The 20,315-nt window shown below is 40.4% G+C and overlaps 1 protein-coding gene across 1 annotated transcript in view; it reads left to right on the top strand.

The window, feature by feature from the left end:
- The window catches only part of GNS (glucosamine (N-acetyl)-6-sulfatase), a 61,530-nt gene continuing 45,754 nt past the window's right edge, over positions 4,540–20,315 (top strand). Inside the window, exon 1 of the mRNA XM_021091947.1 lies at positions 4,540–4,938. Coding sequence (XP_020947606.1) covers positions 4,747–4,938 — 192 coding nt within the window. The 5' untranslated portion in view covers positions 4,540–4,746. The remainder of the gene's footprint in view (positions 4,939–20,315) is intronic.

The following is a 20,315-nucleotide window of genomic DNA, read 5'->3' as shown; positions in this document are numbered from 1 at the left end:
CAGCCACAGCAACTCGGGATCCAAGCCACATCTGCGATGCTGGATCCTTAACCCACTGAGCGAGGCCAGGGATCGAACCTGCATCCTCGTGGATGCTAGTCAGATTCATTGCCGATGATCTAGGACAGGAACTCCAGAAAATGCTTTTTAAAAAGTGATTAAGTTGGAGTTCCTGTCGTGGCTCAGCAGAAACAAATCTGACTAGCATCCATGAGGATGCAGGTTCGATCCCTGGTCTTGTTCAGTGGGTTAAGGATCCCACATTGCTGTGGCTGTGGTGTAGGCTGGTGGCTACAGCTCCTATTCAACCCCCGAGCCTAGGAACTTCCCTATTCCAAGGGAGCGGTCCTCAAAAGCAAATAAATAAATAAACAGTGGTTAAGTCAAATATATAACCAGATACCAAATAATGCCATTATACATTCTATTCAGTATGTGACAAACACTGACCTGTTGTCAATTATTTTGCACTATTCTTCTAACAGGAAATCCTACTGATTTGCAGCTTTTTTAGCCAACTAAAAACATATGTCTGAGACTTAAAAGTGAAACAAGATTTGGGCTATTTCAACTTGCAGTTGAACATTCACAATCAGTTGTATGTCAGCACAGATATTATGATGATTAGGACAAAGAGCTGTGGGCTCTTCAAAAACAACTTTGCAGAACATGAGCCATGCACAACTCATTACCTTATTTTTGCTAGAGGAAAGGCTTCCCTCAAAGTAATTGATGTTAACTACTTCAGTAATGTGAAACAGTTGAGTATTTTATTTTCAGGTTAAACTACTACGTGGAGTATTTTAAACACGTAGGACATCTTGGATTTTTTTTCCTTGAAGAATCTAAGTTTAACGAAAAGGTCTGTCCATTAAAAAGGTGTTCAAGCCTTACAATATAGGCTCAATGAAAATGTAAGGACACTAAAATATATTTGCAACTACTCAGAAGACAAAGCAGAATACCAAGGAGATGTAAAAACTTTATTCAACCTATTGATAAATATAACACTTTAACTGCAAACTTAGAAAGATATTTTGGAATGTTTTGATTAAACAACGGATATATTACAGACTCCTGTTATAAAGACAATTGATAGTGTTATGAAATTTGATATATATACTAGGTACCTTCTTTGGTCATCTTTCAATTTATTGATCTAAGTCACTAAGATAAAACTGAGATTAAAAAATTAATGGAATATGGGTGTTCCCATTGTAGCTCAACAGCAATGACCAGTATCCATGAGGACTCTGGTTCAGGCCCTGGCCTCACTCAGTGGATTAAGGATCCAGCATTGCCTTGATCTATCTTTGCTATGGCTGTGGTGTAGGCTGGCAGCTGCAGCTCCCATTTGACCCCCAGCCTGGAAATTCCATAAGCTGCAGGTGCAGCCCTGAAAAGACAAAAAAAAAAAAAAAAAAAAAAAAAAATTAATGGAATATGGAATCAAAGTGAGAAAGATGAGTGAGAAAATCAAGTGGAATTATCCAGTCTCTCCACAGAAAACATTACAAATCTGGAGTTCCCATCGTGGCTCAGCGGAAACGAATCTGACAAACATCCATGAGAAAATGCTACAAACCATTGTCATATGACGAGTAGATTAAAGAGTACATAGCCATTGGAGTTCCCGTCATGGCTCAGTGATTAACAAATTCGACTAGGAACCATGAGGTTTCGGGTTCGATTCCTGGCCTCGCTCAGTGGGTTAAGGATCCAGCGTTGCTGTGAGCTGTGGTGTGTAGGTCACAGATGCAGCTCGGATCCTGCGTTGCTGTGGCTCTGGTGTAGGCCTCGGCTACAGCTCCAATTAGACCCCTGGCCTGGGAACCTCCATATGCTGCAGGAGAGGCCCTAGAAAAGGCAAAAAGACAAAAAAAAAAAAAAAAAAAAAAAAAAGAGTACATAGCCATAAAATGTGGGGAAAAACTTTGGAAAGGTGTGCCTGAGTTAACTAATTTAAAAACATATTATTTTAGGAGTTCCCTGGTGGCCCAGTGTTAAGGATCTGGCATTGTCATTGCTGTGGCATAGGTTCAGTCCTTAGCCCAGGAACTTCCACATGCCATGACCCAGCCAAAAAAAAAAAAAAAAATTTGTTATTTTAAAATTTTGCATTATTTGTAATACTTTTCAACTTTCAATAATTTATAATATTGTGATTTCTTTTCTCAGTCTAAATAAATATTCACTTTTGTACTTAATGTCGTATTTGTAAATATTTTTCTTAAGGAGCCTCTCTCACCAAATTGTACATAAGCTTTAGGCCACACAAAATCTTGATTTACCCCTGCTATCATCATCTCTCCATCTAATTGATCTGTCTACAACCATTCTTGTCCTCTTCTAATCTGTACACCAAGCCACAGCCAAAAGGATCTTATAAAAATTCATGTATGATTATATTTCTCCTCTATTCTTCCAGTGATTTTTTCCATTAGCCTTAGGATAAAGACCAAAATCCTCGACGTAGGGTTTGGTCCCTGCCTACTTCTCCCCCTCCTTCTCATCCACAGCTCCAACCACTCTGGCTTCTTTAGTTCTTTGAATACATCACTTCAGGATCTTTGCATATGCTGTGCCCTGTGCCTAGGAGACATTCTATCACCGCATAGTTTCAGTAACAAATTATTTCTTTGACTTACAGTGCTGTGCCAATTTCTGCTGTACAGCAAAGTTATTTATTCAAATTTCAGATTGTCATTCAGGGCTACTTCCTCAGGGTATCTTAGACTAGGTCAGCCCCTAATCTCCTTAAATGCTCATCACACTTTTTTTTTTTTTTCTTTTCAGGGCTGCACGTGGAGGTTCTGAGGCCAGGGATCTAATAGGAGGAAGATCCGAGCTGCATCTGCGACTTACACCACAGCTCATGGCAACACCAGATCCTTAACCCACTGAGAAACCTCGAATCCGAAACCTCATGGTTACTAGTCAGATTTGTTTCGTTGTGCCACAATGGGAACTCCTCATTGCACTTTTTTTTTAACTTCCTCATCCCACTCTTTACTTTTCCTTCATAGCATATCTCCCTACTTGTAATTATATACTTCTGTGATTGTGAGATTATATATTTCTGTCACTAGATTGCAAATTCCATGAAAGAGGAACAGTGTCTCTTCAGCCTGAGCCTAGCATCTGGAACAATGTTGGCACCTAATTGTACAATCTCTGGCCTCAAATAGTTTACAATCTATCCTAGAAAATAAAATAGTGATAAAATTTTACAATTTGGGGGCATGAGTGCAGATGGAACAGATTCTTCTTTTGTGCAAGTCTTCCAGCAAGTCTTGAAATATGAATATATCCGGGTTATTCTATTAGTGTGCAAATTTAGCCTAGCCCGAGCCTGTAATACAGTACACTGGCCATCTTGGAAGTGCTCTGACCAGATTCCCAGCACAATTTGTTTTTGCACTGGAGGTTACTTCATTTTTAAGTCTCTTGTCTTCTATAGACATTTAAAAAAACAAAACTATAATCAAACAAAGGCAACGTTTCCTTTTGCATAAGTCTGATAGTTGTATCTATGACATTCCGAAGCACTTCTACAATTATTATTACCTTATTGTATAGTGCTTTCACAAGTTTTAAAAGACTTGGAGTTGGATAGTCCAGCTTGGAAAAAATATGCCTTATTTGTTAGAAATCAGGAAGTACAGCCTGTTGTTCTCCGTTGGGAATGTTTGCTGATTCACCTCGCCAGAAGATATTTCTTTCACTAGTTTATTTTTTGGATTCCACATATACAATATTTGTCTTCCTCTGTCTGACTTATTTCACCAAGCATAACACCCTCCAATGCCAGCGATATTTCTGTTTTCCTAGATCTGAGCAGAGGGGCAGGGTAGAGCTGTTCCAGAGCTATCCCAGCAATATTTGGAGCCCTGGTTTCACAGAATTTTTTTCCTTAAAGATTAATTAATAATGCGGTTGGGTGCAGTTGCTGGCCTTTTGTTTTTGCTCAACGTGCACATCCTTCAACATCGTGTAGGAGGTCTTCTGCAAATTCACCAATTGAGTATTAGGTTAAATAGTCCAAAACTCACCAAGGAATATTAGGCTTAGAATATCCTAAATTGTTTGAAACCACGGTACCAGCTGAGGAATAGCATAACCAGGCTTGGAGTTAGGAGCACCGACCTGGAATCCAGCTCCAAATTTAATAGCTGAGCTGTAGGGAAAATTTTAAACGATTAAATATAAGGGCCTTCAATAAGTGTTCGTTGACTCCGAGATTAAATATAGTAGAGCCCAGACTTTGCCCACCAGTTGCTCTTACTACCTCTAGGCACATTCCTCCTTTCTCCTAATTGCTTCCAGTTGGGTGATTCCCTCCTTTAACCGTATCTTCTCTCCATTTTCATTTCAAAGCGCTCTGAGATGAGTCCTATCACTACCAAATGTCTTCCCAAGCCAGGAGCAAGGGCGGGTTCCGCTCCCGGTTAGTAGCCGGCTTCCCACCCCTTTCGGCCCACTTCCGGGTTTCTCTCTCCACTGTTTCCGCTCTCCGCTCCCTTTCCGCCCGCAGCCTCGCCCGCCCCGCCTCCCGTCACGTGACAGCAGGCGTGCCCCGCCCCCTGCCCCCGGTTCACGTGATCGCGCCGGGGGAGAAAACGCCTGACCCAAACCCCCGGCCTTCACTGTAAGCCCTTTCTTCTAGTGGCTCGTCGGCCTCCAGCCCTCCAGTCACCTGTGCGGCTCTCCACTCCACCCGGGGTCTCCCCCGGAGCCCTGTCAGCCATGCGGCTCCTGCCTCTGGCCTCAGGTGGGCCGCGGCGGGGCAGTCCCCGTCACCTGCCCTCCTGTAGCCCAGCGCTGCTGCTGCTGCTGTGTGGCTGCCTGGGGGTCTCCCGGGTGGCGGCGGCTGACTCTCGGAGGCCCAATGTGGTGCTGCTCCTCGCCGACGACCAGGACGAAGTGCTCGGCGGCATGGTAACTCCTCTATTTCTGCCCCGCCCCTCCATCTCCCGGGCTGCCTCCCTGGTTTCTGGCCCTCGTAACCCATCCCCTTTCCCTGAACTAGCTGCCTCGACCCTCAGTAGGTTTGCTTTTACAGCGCCAGGTTCTTTACCCAGGCTTAGGAAGCTGCAGGGCTCTGTTTCCTCTTTCCTCCGAGTTTCTTCTGGATCCGCACACATGCACGCACCGCACAGAGCTTTTAGTCTGGACCTTACTGCTGAGGAGTTTGCTTCACATCTCAAGACAAACATGTGGAAGCCAATTAGGGATGGGATGGGATGAACCAATGAGAAGCAGGTGCACGCAAGTCTTGATTGTTTTTCTTTCTGATTGGAGGATAAAATGCAGCCCCCTTTAAGAGGGACCTAGCCCACCTCTGGATTTGACCCTTTGTGCAATATCTGTGCCTGATATTTATGAAATAAGTGCTGAAGTGAACTATTCTGGTCGGTAGGGTGTTGAACGATTCAGGGTGTGCTTTGCCTTACAAGAATCAAGAAATTTCAATTAGCCTAATGGAACACCTGGCTGGTGCATTAGATACTGTGGAGTGTTCCCTTTTGTATCAGATGGGTGTTGTTTTGAAATTTCATTCTTTCCCGAAATGCATCTTGCTCCTGTTCTGGAATTTATGGAATTTATGCCCTTCAAGAACATCCACCCAACTATCTACTCATGGAGGCCCAAATTGGCTTGCCCAAGGCACATAAGTAGTTGTGGCAGTCCGGACAAAATCCTGACTAGTTCTCTGATCCTGGGCATAGATAGCATTCCTCTTATTAAAAAAACAAATGCTGGATTACTGTGTTCCTTTCAGTTCTCTTTTTGCTTTCAACTAAATGCTGTGGAAACACTCTAGGCAAGGGGTTCCTAACTGTCAGCGTGTGGGAACACCCTATCTCAGTGTCCTTCAAACTGCTGATTTCAACCCATAAGTGAGTTGTGAAATCGGTTTAGTGAGTAGATACCAGCATTTTTACTTCCCTGTGGAATAGAGTAGAATAGAAAATGTCTGTGATACCTGCAGTAAAGGTAAGCTCATTCATATGTAGATATTTCTGGGTTATGCATTAAGGTGTATTTCTTCCTTCATCAGTTGTCTTTCCTAGCTGATGTTTAAGATGCTTGCATTTTGACTCCACACTTTTTCCTCCCCCATGTATCTCATTGCGTTTTAGTTTCTACCACTAAACATTGAAGAGTCTTGACATTGAAGAGTCTTGACTTAATTGCCCTCCTGATTTTTCTTTTATCCAACATTCCAACTGCTACCCTTATCCTCCTCACAAAACTCCCTTTAAAACAAATTTGTGTGTGTGTTTGAGTTGTTTTGTCCAGAAAAAGCAAGCCATCTCTATCAAAAGTTAATTATAGTTTAGTGACTTAATTAACAGGCCAAGCTTTCACATCTCTATCAAAAACAGAATCCATCACTTAAATATAAGGTATTCAGAATTCAGTTCTTATAGACCACCGATATGGTCTGTGTATATTTGAGATTTCTTCCCCTTGGTGTGTTAACCATATTCGCTACTTTAAACCAGTAGCAATTTCTTTTTTATCGATGTTTATGTTGGAGAGAAGAGTTAAGTGGAGGGGAAAAGTCCAATTTAATACTCCCAATTCTCTGGAGAATTCTGGCTTCTCTTGTAGCCTTTTACAAAATATTCTATCACTAGTTGTCAACAGGACTCAAAGGGGAAGAGCTAAGATAATAACAGCATTTTAGAACCTACTTGGAGCCAGAGTGTGAACTGTTTAATACTTGTGCTTCCATCATCACAGGTATCCTCTGCTCTAGGTATTATCATTATCTTTAAAAGGGGGGAAAATAAAACTTGGAAGTTAAGTAACGTGGCCAGGGTTCATATAGGTATACTAAGGGTCAAAGTCTGGTGTTTTATAGTCTCAGATACCTCTGCTTTTTCTCCTGTTTTAGAATACTGTTGGTAGTGCTGTTTCACCAGGTTCATTCCATGTACCCACTTCAGCATAGTCACTTGTACCACAGATCAGAGGATCTTCAAGTAACATTCAGGAACACCAGTGGGGTCATGGCACTGCTTTATTTACATGTAATACTTTGTGTATTTTGTTTTCATTTTTGTGGAGAGGGAGAGAGAGAAAGAGCAGTCCACAAAAGAGCATGAATTGCTGCCATAGTTGGCCAAATAAACAGTTGTCCATCCCCCAGACTAACTTAGGTCAAAAGATTATTGCACTTGTATGATTGTGGTTTGATGTGGGATTATTCATCATCTTTGAAGTAGTCTTATATGTGGTAGTATCTTTTTTTTTTATTTTTTAATGGCTACACTCGAGGCGTATAGAAATTCCTGGGCCAGGGATTGAATCTGAGCCACAGCTGTTACCTATGCTGCAGCTGCAGCAGCCGGATGCTTTAACTCACTGTACCAGGCTGGGTATCTAACCTGTGTCTCTGTGGTGACTTGAGCCACTGTAGTCTGATTCTTAACCCACTGCGCCACAACAGGGACTCCTGGTAGCATCATCTTTAACATTTCACTGTATTTGTTGCAGGTTTCATCGGTGAGATTCCATTTTTAGTTTTTGGCCCGTTCATCCGGGGTTTTTTTTTTTTTTTTTTTTTTTTTGTTTTGTTTTGTTTGCCTTTTTCTAGGGCTGCACCCACGGCATATGGAGGATCCTAGGCTAGGGGTCGAATCGGAGCTGTAGCCACCGGCCTACGCAAGAGCCACAGCAACGCGGGATCCGAGCCATGTCTGGAACCTACACCACAGCTCACGGCAACGCCGGATCCTTAACCCACTGAGCGAGGCCAGGGATCGAACCCGCAACCTCATGGTTCCTAGTGGGATTCGTTAATTACTGAGCCACAACGGGAACTCCCCATTCATCCATTTTTTAATTTTACTTGGGTGTTACTATAGTGTGATGGACGCACTGTTCTTCACAGAAGCACAGGTTGCCCTTTTTAAATTCATTGCCTCTGGGAGTTCCTGTTATGGCTCAGTGGTAGGGAATCTGACTAGGATTATCTTTGAAGTAGTCTTGTATGTGGTAGCATCTTGTTTTTCCATGAGGATGTGGGTTCAGTCCCTGGCCTCACTCAGTGGGTTAAGGATCTGGCATTGCTATGAGCTGTGTGTGATGTAGGTCGCAGATATGGCCCGGATCTGGTGTTGCTGTAGTTGTGGTATACAGGCTGGCATCTATAGCTTCGATTTGACCCCTGGCCTGGGAACTTCTATATGCTGCCAGTGCGGCTCTAAAAAAAGAAAAAAAAAAATTCATTCACTCTAGAAAAAGTGACATTTGGCCAAAACCTCAAGGAAGTGAGGGAAGGAGATATAGGGGAAGACTGAATGCATCATGTCTTTGCCTATAGCAAAGTGATCTGCCATTGTTAAGAAAAAAGTTAGGGAGTTCCCCGTCGTGGCGCAGTGGTTAACAAATCCGACTAGGAACCACGAGGTTGCGGGTTCGGTCCCTGCCCTTGCTCAGCGGGTTAATGATCCGGCGTTGCCGTGAGCTGTGGTGTAGGTTGCAGACGCGGCTCGGATCCTGCGTTGCTGTGCCTCTGGCGTAGGCCAGTGGCTACAGCTCCGATTCAACCCCTAGCCTGGGAACCTCCATATGCCGCAGGAGCGGCCCAAGAAATAGCAACAACAACAACAAAAGACAAAAAGACAAAAGACAAAAAAAAAAAAACAACAGAAAAAGAAAAAAGTTAGCCATAGAATTATCAGAATTGTCAAAACTTTATTTCAGAGCAGCTATAGAGGGGCTCAGGAAAGTAAATGACTCCTTAGGGGTTTTTTGCTTGGGATGAGTAAAGTAACACTTTTACCCACATGCAAGGCCAAGATTGGCTGCTTCTTAATGTAGGTTGACCTCACCCTGACCAGCTGCTATCTTTGCTCAGATCTTAAGGTTCCACTTTATCATTCAGATTAGCATGAACACACATACATGTTTTCAGTAAGGTATTGTTTCTCATTTGGGATTTGTTTGATTAAGCACAGATTATGCTTATCACTGGTACTACTGTTAGCAGTATAGAGGCTGTAGTTACGAAAATACATTTCTTACCTTACCATTCAATTCCTCTGCAGCCCTGTATCATCTGTCTCCTGCTTACCTCTCCAACCTTGTCTAGTTACTCTCTTCTCCGCTTTACTTACCGTCTGCTTTCAGCACACTGGCCTTCGTTCTGCCCTCACTGGTGCTGCTTTCCTTCTCCAGTAGCATTTTACTTGCTGTTCACTCAACCTGAACCTTTGCATTGCTGACTCATCATGTGACTCAGTATTGAAGTTATTTCCTGAAAGAGGCTGCTCCTGACCACCCATCTAAAGTAGTTTCCCCTGTTCCTCCCACCAGCTGCAAGCACATCGTCCCAGTTTATAGTTCTCTGTACTGCCTGAAATGATTGTTTACCTGTTAGTTGTTTAAGTCCCCAAGAGTACAAGGATTATGAAGTCAAGAGTCCTTCATATCTTTTGTCCTCCAATGCCTAGATCAATCTCTGGTGAACATAAGTGTTTAATAAATGTGTTACAATCACGCAGCTATTCTTCAGTAGCTTTGCATATTTACCAGACTCTTTTGACCATTCAGTTCCCTATGATCAGCTGACATGGTCCCTTTTCCCCACTCACACTTTGCATTCTCATTTCCCCCTTGATGTACTTACTGTAACTCAGATTCTTCATCAGAGCAATGTTCCATTCAGCCCAGTGCTTTTTATAGAGGCTAGCACCCCGTGATGTTTTGTGGGAGACCATGTCTGGTGACATCGCTTCTGAAGGTTAGCAAAGACCTTACCTATCTCTAGCATCCCCTGGGAACCTATTATGGATCTACTCTGAAATCATCAAAGATCTTTTTTTCCTTTAAATTTATTTATTTTCATGAAAGGGTAATTGACATACAACCAACCTTATGTTAATTGCAGGCGTACAGAATAGTGTTCTTTGTGTATATTGCATAATGGTCACTGCAGTAAATATAGTTAACATTCATCATAATACATACAGAATTTCTTTTTCTTGTGATGGGAATTTGTAAGATCTACTCTTAGCAGCTTTCAAATACGCAATACAGTATTATTTGCTATAGTTGCCATGCTGTGCATGACGTACCCCTGACTTATTTCTCTGGACCCCTGTCACCCATTTTGCCCTCCCGTCCCAACTCCTCGAGTCTGGTAACCATCAATCTGATCTCTGTCTATGAACTTGAGTTTTTTGGGTTTTTTTAGATTCCACATGTAAGTGAGTTCATACAGTATTTTTCTTATTCTGACTTAATTTACTTGGCATAATACCCTCAGAGTCCACCTATGTACTTGAAATGGCAATGTTCATTTTTTACGGCTGAGTAATATTTCATTGTCTATGTACCACATATTCTTTTCCATTCATCCATTGATAGGCATTTGTTTCCGTATCTTGGCTATTATAAGTAATGCTGTGGTATGAGGGTATATATATGTTTTTGAGATAGTGTTTTTAATTATTTAAGATAAATACCCAGAAGTGAAACTGCTGGATCATATAGTAGTTATATTTTTAATTTGTTGAGGAACCCCACACTGATTTCCACAGCGACTGTACCAATTTAAATTCCCACCAATAGTGTACAAGGGTTCTCTTCTCCACATTCTTACCAACACTTTTTATCTCTTGTCTTTTTTGATAATTGCCATTTTAAAAGGTGTGAGGGGATATCTTATTGTGGTTTTGATTTGCACTTCCATGGTAATTAGTAATGTTGAGCATCTTTTCATGTACCTGTTAGTCATCTGTTTGTCTTCTTGGGAAAAATGTCTATTCATACCCTCTGCCCATTTTTCTTTCTGGCTGTGTCCCCAATATGTGGAAGTTCTGGGCCAGGGATAAGACCTATGCCATAGCAGTGACCCATGCTGCAGTAGTGACAACTCAGGATCCTTAACCCCATGAGCCCCCCCTTTTCTCCCTTTTCTTTTTAGGGCAGCACCTGGGCGTATAGGAAGTTCCCAGGCTAGGGGTTGAATCAGAGCTGCAACTGCTGGCCTACACCATAGCCACAGCAACATAACCTACACCATAGCTTGCAGCAATGCCAGATCTTTAATCCATTGAGCAAGGCCAGGGATTGAACCCTTATCCTCATGGATACTAGTCCAGTTCTTAACCTGCTGAGCCACAGTGGGAACTCCCCCTGCCTATTTTTTTGATTGGCTAGTTTTTTGCTGTTGAGTTGTATGAGTTCTTGATGTATTTTGTAACCCCTTATAAGATATATGATGTGCAAATATTTTCTCCTATTTATTAAGTTGCCTTTTCACTATGTCAGTGATTTCCTTTGCTGTGCAGAAGCTTTTTAGTTTGATGTAGTTCCACTTATTTGTTTTTGTTGCCATTGCTTTTGGTGTCAAATCCAAAAAATTGTTGCCAGGGCTAATGTCAAGAAGCTTATTACCACCTATATTTTCTTCAAGTCTTACATTCAAGCCTTTAATCCATTTTGAAATAATTTTTGTGTATGATGTAAGATAGTGGTCTGGTTTCATTCTTTTGCATGTAGTTGGCCAGCTTTCTCAGCCACATTTATTGATGGGATTGTCCTTTCTCTATTGTATATTCTTGGCTTCTTTGTCATAAATTAATTGACTATATACATGGGTTTATTTCTGGAATCTCTATTCTTTTCCATCGATTTGCATGTCTGTTTTTATGCCAAGATCATTTTTGATTACTGTAGATTTTTTTAAATTAAAGTATAGTGATTTACAATAATTATCTGTTTCAAGTAGATAACATAGTGATTGAAAACTTTTATAGTTTATGCTTCATTTATAGTTATTATAGAATACTGGCTCTATTCCCTATGCTGTGCAGTATATCCTAGTGGCTTACTTATTTTATACATAGTAGTTTGTGCCTCTTAATCCTCTACTCTTTTGCCCCTTCCACTTCCCTCTCCCCACTGGCAACCAGTAGTTTGTTCTCTATGTCTGTCAGTCTGTTTCTCTTTTGTGATATTTAGTAATTTATTTTTTAGATTCCACATATAAGTGATAACATATAGTACTTATATTTCTCTGTGTGCTTATTTCACTAACGATAATACTATCCAGGTCCATCCATGTTGCTGCAAATGGCAAAATTTCATTCTTTTATGGCTGAGTAGTATTTCATTGTGTGTAGATATACACCACATCTTCTTTGTCCATTCATCTGTTGATGGATACCTAGGTTGCTTCTGTATATTAGCTATAATAAATAATGCTGCTATGGGATTTCCTGTTGTGGCTCAGTGGGTTACAAACCTGACTAGTATCCATGAGGAGGTGGGTTCGGTCCCCGGCGTCACTCAGTAGGTTAAGGATTGGGCATTGCCATAAGCTGTGGTGTAGGCCAAAGATGCAGCTTAGATCCCACATTGCTGTGGCTGTAGTATAGGCCCACAGCTGATTCAATCCCTAGTCGGGGTGTGGCCCTAAAAAGCAATAATAATAATGCTATGAACAGAGGGTGTATATATCTTTTCAAATTAGAGTTTTCATTTTTTTTTCAGATATAAACCCATGAGTGGAATTGCTAGATTATATGGTAGTCCTATTTTTAATTTTTGAGGAGCCTCCATACTGCTTTCCGGTGACTGCACCAATTTATATTACCACTAACAGTGTAAAAGGGTTTCCTGTTTTCCCACATCCTTGCCAATAATATTTGTGGTTTTTCTAAAGATAGCTATTCTTACAGGTGTGAGGTGATGTCTCATTGTGGGTTTGATGTGCATTTCTCTGCTGATTAACATCGTTGAGTATCTTTTCATGTGCCTGTCAGCCATATGTATGTCTTCTTTGAAAAAATGTCTATTTAGATCTTCTACCTGCTTCTTAATTGAGGTTTTTTGTATTAGGTTGTTTGAGTTGTTTATATATTTGGATATTAACCACTTATCAGTAATATAATTTGCAGATAACCTCTCCCTTTGAGTAGTATGTCTTTTCATTTGTTGATGGCTTCCTTTGCTGTGCAAAAGCTTTTATTAGGTTCCATTTATTTGTTTTTGCTTTTGTTTTTGCTTTTGTTTCTTTTGCTATAGGAGACAAATCCCAAAAAAATATGGCTGTGATTTTATGTCAGAGTGTTCTATCTTTTCTTTTTTTTTTCTTTTTTTTTTTTTGCCTTTTCTAGGGCTGTTCTCGTGGCACATGGAGGTTCCCAGGCTAGGGGTCTAATAGGAGCTGTAGCCACCGGCCTACACTGGAGCCACAGCCATGCCAGATCCGAGCCGCGTCTGCAACCTACACCACAGCTCATGGCAACACCGGATCCTTAACCCACTGAGAAAGGGCAGGGATCGAACCTGCAACCTCATGGTTCCTAGTCAGATTTGTTAACCACTGCGCCATGACGGGAACTCCCTATGTTTTCTTCTAGGAGTTTTGCAGTCTTAACAGCTAGGTCTTTAATCTATTTTGAGTTTATTGTTGCATATGGATTAAGAAAATGTTCTCATTTCATTCTTTTACATGTAGCAGTCCAGTTTTCCCAGCGCCCCCACCGCTTACTGAAAAGACTTTTCTCCATTGTACTTTCTTGTTGTCTTTGTCATAGATTAATTAACCATAAGTGCATGGGTTTATTTTTGAACTATCTATTCTGTTGTATTGATCTGTGTGTCTGTTTTTGTACCAGTACCATACTATTTTGATTACTTTAGCTTTGTAGTATAGTCTAAAGTCAGCAAGCATGGTACCTCCAGCTGTTTTTCTTTCTCAAGATTGTTTTGGCTATTTGTGGTCTTTGGTGTTTCCATACAAATTTTAAAATTATTCTAGGAGTTCCCGTCATGGCGCAGTGGTTAATGAATCCGACTAGGAACCATGAGGTTTCGGGTTCAATCCCTGGCCTTGCTCAGTGGGTTAAGGATCTGGCATTGCCATGAGCTGTGGCGTAGGTTGCAGACATGGCTCGGATCCCGAGTTGCTGTGGCTCCAGCATAGGCCGGTGGCTACAGCTCCAATTTGACCCGTAGCCTGGGAACCTCCGTATGCCATGGGAGCAGCCCTAGAAAAGGCAAAAAAATAAAAATTAAAAAAATAAAATTATTCTAGTTCTGTGAAAAATGCCATTAGTATTTTGATAGAGATTGCATTGAATCTGTAGATTACCTTGGGTAATGTGGTCATTTTAACAATAATAATTCTTCCAATCCATGAACATTGTATATCTTTCCATATATTTGTGTCATCTTCAGTTTGTTTCAATAGTGTTTTGTCATTTTCTGGGTATAGGTCTTTTATAACTCCCTAGATAGGTTTATTCTTTTTGATGCTATGGTAAATGGGAGTGTTTTCTTAATTTCTCTTTCTGTACAGTTCATTGGTAGTGTATAGAAATGCAACAGATTTCTGCATATTAATTTTATATCCTGCAACTTTACTGAATCCGTTTATAAGATCTAGTAGTTTTTTCATGGTGTCTATGCATAGTATTATAATATTTGCAGATAGTGACAGCTTAACTTCTTCTCTTTTGATTTGGATTCCTTTTCTTTTTCTTGTCTGATTTCTGTGGCTAGGACCTCTAATACATTGTTGAATAAAAGTGGCAAGAGTGGACATCCTTGTCTTGTCCTGATCCTGGAGGAAAAACTTGCATTTTCTCACTGTTGGGTTGGATGTTAACTGTGAAGTGGTATATTTGGCCTTAATTATGTTGAAGTACATTCCTTTTATACCCACTTTGAGAGTTTTTATCATAAATGAATGTTGAATTTTGCCATATGTCTCTTTGGCATCAAAGTTCTTGAAAAAGTTAGAATTTTTATCTTTTTTTTTTTTAAGGTTTTTTTTTTTTTTTTTTTTTTTTTTTTGTCTTTTTAGGGTGGCACCCACAGCATAGGGAGGTACCCAGGCTAGGGGTCCAATAGGAACTGAAGCCGGCAGCCTACATCACAGCTACAGCAATGCAGGATCTGAGTCGCATCTGTAACCTACACCACAGTTCTTGGCAACACTGGATCCTTAACCCATTGAGCAAGGCCAGGGATTGAACCCACATCCATGGATGCTAGTTGGGTTTGCTAATTGCTGAGCCCAATGGGAACTTCAGGTTTTGTTTGTTTGTTTGTTTTGCCACAACTGCAGCATATGGAAATTCCCAGGCTAAGGGTCAAATTGGAGCAGCTGCCAGCTTGTACCACAGCCATAGAAATTCAGGATCCGAACCACATATGTGACCTACACTGCAGCTGGACTGGATCCTTGACCTACTGAGCTAGGCCAGGGATCAAACCTGCATCCTCATGGATACTGGTCAGTTCATAACTGTTGAGCCACTATGGGAACTCCTAGAATTATATTTTGAGCTAGTGGATTTTTTTGGTGTTTCCTACTACATGTATAAAGCAATGGGGATAACATTTATTCAGTGTTGAAAATGACTCTTTTTGTTTAAACTCAGTTTTATTATATTAATAGTTGTACAGCCATCGTGATAACCTGATTTTACAACATTTACATCCTAACCCCCCAGCCCATCCCTCCCCACTCAACCTTTCTTCTTTGGTAATCATAAGTTTTTTGAAGTCTGTGTCAGTTCTGTTCTTCAAATAAGTTCATTGTATCCTTTCTTTAGATTCCACATGTAAGTTATAGCATATGATGTTTGTGTCTCACTGTCTGACTAACCTCACTTAGCATGATAATTTCTGGGTCCATCCATGTTGCTGCAGATGCCATTATTTCATTCCTTTTTATGGCTGAGTGATATTCCATTTACCACATCTTCTTTATCCACTCCTCTGTCAATGGACATTTAGGTTGTTTCCATGTCTTGACGATTGTATGTAGTGCTGCAGTGAACATTGGGTTATATGTATATTTTCAAGTCAAGGTTTTCTCTGGATAGATGCCCAGGAATGGGATTGCTGTATCAAATGGTAATTCTATTTTCAGTTTTTCAAGGAATCTCCATACTGTTTTCCATAGTGAACGCACCAGTTTACATTCCCACCAACAGTGTAAGAGGGTGCCCTTTTCTCCGCACTGTTTCCAGCATTTATTGTTTGTAGACTTTTTGATGATGGCCATTCTGATTGGTGTAAAGTGGTACCACATAGTAGTTTTGACTTGAATTTCTCTAATAATGAGTGATGTTGAACATCTTTTCATGTGTTTTTTGGGCATCTGTATATCTTTGGAGAATTGTCTGTTTAGATCTTCTGCCCATTTTTGGATGTTGTTTTTTGTTTTGTTTTTGGTATTGAGCTACATGAGATGTTTATATTTTTTGTAGATTAATCCCTTGTTAGTTGCTTCATTTGCAAATATTTTCTCCCATTCCGTGGGTTGTCTTTTCATTTTGTTTAGAGTTTCTTTTGCTGTGCAGAAACTTTTAGGTTTAATTAGGTCCCATTTCCTTATTTTTGTTTTTATCATCATTACTCTAGAGGTGGATCTGAGAAGATATTGCTGTGGTTTATGTCAGAGAGTGTTCGGCCTATGTTTCCCTCTTATAGTATCCAGTCTTATATTTAGGTCTTTAATCCATTTTTAGTTTATTTTTGTGTATGGTGTTAGAGACTGTTCCAAATTTCACTCTTTTACATGTATCTTTCCAGTTTTCCCAGAACCACTTATTGAAGGGCCTGTCTTTTCTCCATTGTATATTCTTCCCTCCTTTGTCATAGATTAGTTGACTCTTTGTGCATGGTTTTATTTCTGGGCTTTCTGTCGTGTTCCACTGTCCACTGATCTATATTTCTGTTTTTGTACCAGTACCGTACTGTTTTGATGACTGTGGATTTGTAGTGTAGTCTGAAATCACGGAGCCTGATTCCTCCAGCTCCTTTTTTCTTTCTCAGTATGGCTTTGGCTATTCTGGGTCTTTTGCACTTCCAAATTTAAAAATATGTTCTTCTGGTTCTGTGAAAAATACTGTTGGTAATTTGATAGAGATTGCATTGAATCTGTAGGTTGCCTTGGGTAGTATAGTCATTTTGACAATATTGAGTCTTCCAATCTAAGAGCCTGGTATATCTTTCCATCTGTTTATGTCATCAGTGTCTTGTAGTTTTCAGAGAACAGGTCTTTTGTCTCTTCAGGTCAGTATATTCCTAGGTATTTTATTCTTTTTGATGCAGTGGTAAATGGGTTTGTTTCCCTAATTTCTCTGTCTGAACTTTCTTTGTTAGTATATAGAAATGCAATCAGTTTCTGTCTGTTAAATTTTGTATCTTGCAAATTTACCAAATTCATTGTTGAGCTCTAACAGTTTTTCTGATGGTGTCTTTAGGATTTTCTAGGTATAGTGTCATGTCATTTGCAAACAGTGATAGTTTTATTTTTTCCTTTCTGATTTGGATTCCTTTTATTTCTTTTTCTTCTCTGACTGCCATGGCTAGGACTACAAAACTGTGTTGAATAGTAGTGTCAAGAGTGAATATCTTTGTCTTGTTCCTCATCTTATTGAGAATTCTTTCAGCTTTTTACCATTGAGAATGATGTTAGCTGTGGGTTTGGTATATATGGCTTTTATTATGTTGAGGTAGGTTCCCTCTGCCCACTTTCTGGAGGGTTTTTATCAGAAATGGGTGTTAGATTTTGTCAAAGGCTTTTTCTGCATCTATTGAGAGGATTCGTATGGTTTTTATTCTTCAGTTTGTTAATGTGGTGTGTCACACTGATTGATTTGTGGCTACTGAAAAATCCTTGCATCCCTGGGATAAATCCTTTTAATGTATTGCTGGATTCAGTTTGCTAGTATTTTGTTGAAGATTTTTGCATTTATGTTGGTCAGTGATACTGGCCTGTAATTTTCTTTTTCTATGGTATCTTTGTCTGGGTTTGGTATCAGGGAGATGGTGGCCTCATAGAATGAGTTTGGGAGTGTTCCTTCTGCAGTTTTTTGGAATGGTTTCAGAAGGATAGGTGTTAACTCCTCTAGATTTTTTATAGAATTCTCATGTGAAGCCATATGAACCCGGACTTTTGATCCTTGGAAGTTTTTTGTTTTGTTTTGTTTTTTGTCTTTTTATCTCCTCTAGGGCTGTGCCCGTGGCATATGGAGGTTCCCAGGCTAGGGATCGAGTCAGCACTGTAGCCACCGGCCTAGCCCGAGCCACAGCAATGCGGGATCCAAGCTGCATCTGCAACCTACACCACAGTTCATGGCAACACCAGATCCTTAACCCACTGAGCAAGGCCAGGGATCGAACCCACAATCTCATGGTTCCTAGTCGGATTCGTTAACCACTGAGCCACGATGAGAACTCCAGACCCTTGGAAGTTTTTTTAATCACAGCTTCAATTCCAGTACTTGTGATTGATCTTTTCATCTTTTCTGTTTTGTCTTTGTTTAGTCTTGGAAGATTGTACTTTTCTAAGAATTTGTCCATTTCTTCTAGGTTGTCCGTTTTATTGGCATATAGTTGGCTTGTAGTGGTCTCTTTTTTTTTTTAAGTTTTTTTTGGTAGTTGATTTATAATGTTCTGTCAATTTCTGCTATACAGCAAAGTGACCCAGCCATACATACATATATATATATATACACACACACACTTTCTTTTTCTCACATAATCCTCCATCATGTTCCACCACAAGTGATTAGATACAGTTCACTGTGCTGTACAGCAGGATCTCATTGCTTACCCATTCTAAATGCTATAGTTTGCATCTGCAAATCCTAAACTCCCAGTTCATCCCACTTCTTCCTCCTCGGCACCCGAACGTCTGTTCTCCATGTCCATAAGTTTGTTTCTTTTCTGTAGATAAGTTCCTTTGTGCCATATGTTAAATTCCAGATATAACTGATAGCATGATATTCGTATTTCTTTTCTGACTACTTTACTTAGTATGAGAGTCTCTAGTTCCATCCATGTTGCTGCAAATGGCCTTATTTTGTTCTTTTTTATGGCTGAGTAGTTTTCCATTTTATGTATATACCACATCTTTTTTTTTTTTTTTTTTTTTTTTTTTGCTATCTCTTGGGCTGCTCCCTCGGCATATGGAGGTTCCCAGGCCAGGGGTCCAATTGGAGCTGTAGCCACCGGCCTACGCCAGAGCCACAGCAACACGGGATCCAAGCCGCGTCTGCAACCTACACCACAGCTCATGGCAACGCCGGATTGTTAACCCACTGAGCAAGGGCAGGGACCGAACCCGAAACCTCATGGTTCCTAGTCGGATTCATTAACCACTGCGCCATGACGGGAACTCCCTATACCACATCTTCTTAATCCATTCATTTGTTGATGACATTTAGGTTGTTTCCATGTCTTGGCTATTGTGAATAGTGCTGCAATGAATGTAGGGGCGCATGTGTCTTTTTCAGTGAAACTTTTGTCCAGATATATGCTTGGGAGTGGGATTGCTAGATCATATGGTAACTCTGTATTTAATTTTCTTTTTTTTTTTTTTTATTTTCCCACTGTACAGCAAGGGGGTCAGGTTATCCTTACATGTATACATTACAATTACAGTTTTTCCCCCACCCTTTCTTCTGTTGCAACATGAGTATCTAGACAAAGTTCTCAATGCTATTCAGCAGGATCTCCTTGTAAATCTATTCTAAGTTGTGTCTGATAAGCCCAAGCTCCCGATCCCTCCCACTCAGGCAGCCACAAGTCTCTTCTCCAAGTCCATGATTTTCTTTTCTGAGGAGATGTTCATTTGTGCTGGATATTAGATTCCAGTTATAAGTGATATCATATGTATATTTAATTTTCTGAGGTACCTCCATCTGTTTTCCAAGTCGTTCACCCAATTTACATTCCCACCAACCGTGTAGGAGGGCTCCCTTTTCTCCATACCCTCTCCAGCATTTGTTATTTGTGGATTTATTAATGATGGCCATTCTGACTGGTGTGAAGTGGTACCTCACAGTAGTTTTGATGTGCATTTCTCTAATAATTAGTGATATTGAGCATTTGTTCGAGTGCCTGTTGGCAATCTGTATGTCTTTTTTGGAGAAATGTCTGTTCATGTCTTCTGTCCATTTTTAAATTGGGTTGTTTGGTTTTTTTTTTTTTTTTGCTTTTGAGTTGTATGAGTTGTTTGTATTTTTTGAAAAGTAAGCCCTCATTGGTTGCATAGATTGAAACTATTTCCTCCCATTCTGTAGGTTGTCTTTTTGTCTTTCTTTTTTTATGGTTTCCTTTGCTGTGCAAAAGCTTGGAAGTTTGATTAGCTCCCATTGGTTTGTTTCTGTTTTTATTTTTATTGTTTTGGGAGACTGATGTAAGAAAACATATATTCGGTTGATGTCAGAATGTTTTGCCTGTGTCCTCTTCTAGGAGTTCTATGCTGTCTTGTCTTATGTCTTAAGTCTTTTGAGTTTATTTTTGTGCATGGTGTGAGGGCATGT

This window comes from Sus scrofa, chromosome 5 (genome assembly GCF_000003025.6).
Source record: "Sus scrofa isolate TJ Tabasco breed Duroc chromosome 5, Sscrofa11.1, whole genome shotgun sequence".
Classification (NCBI taxonomy): Eukaryota; Metazoa; Chordata; class Mammalia; order Artiodactyla; family Suidae; genus Sus; species Sus scrofa.
This window is presented reverse-complemented; position numbering and strand designations above follow the sequence as displayed.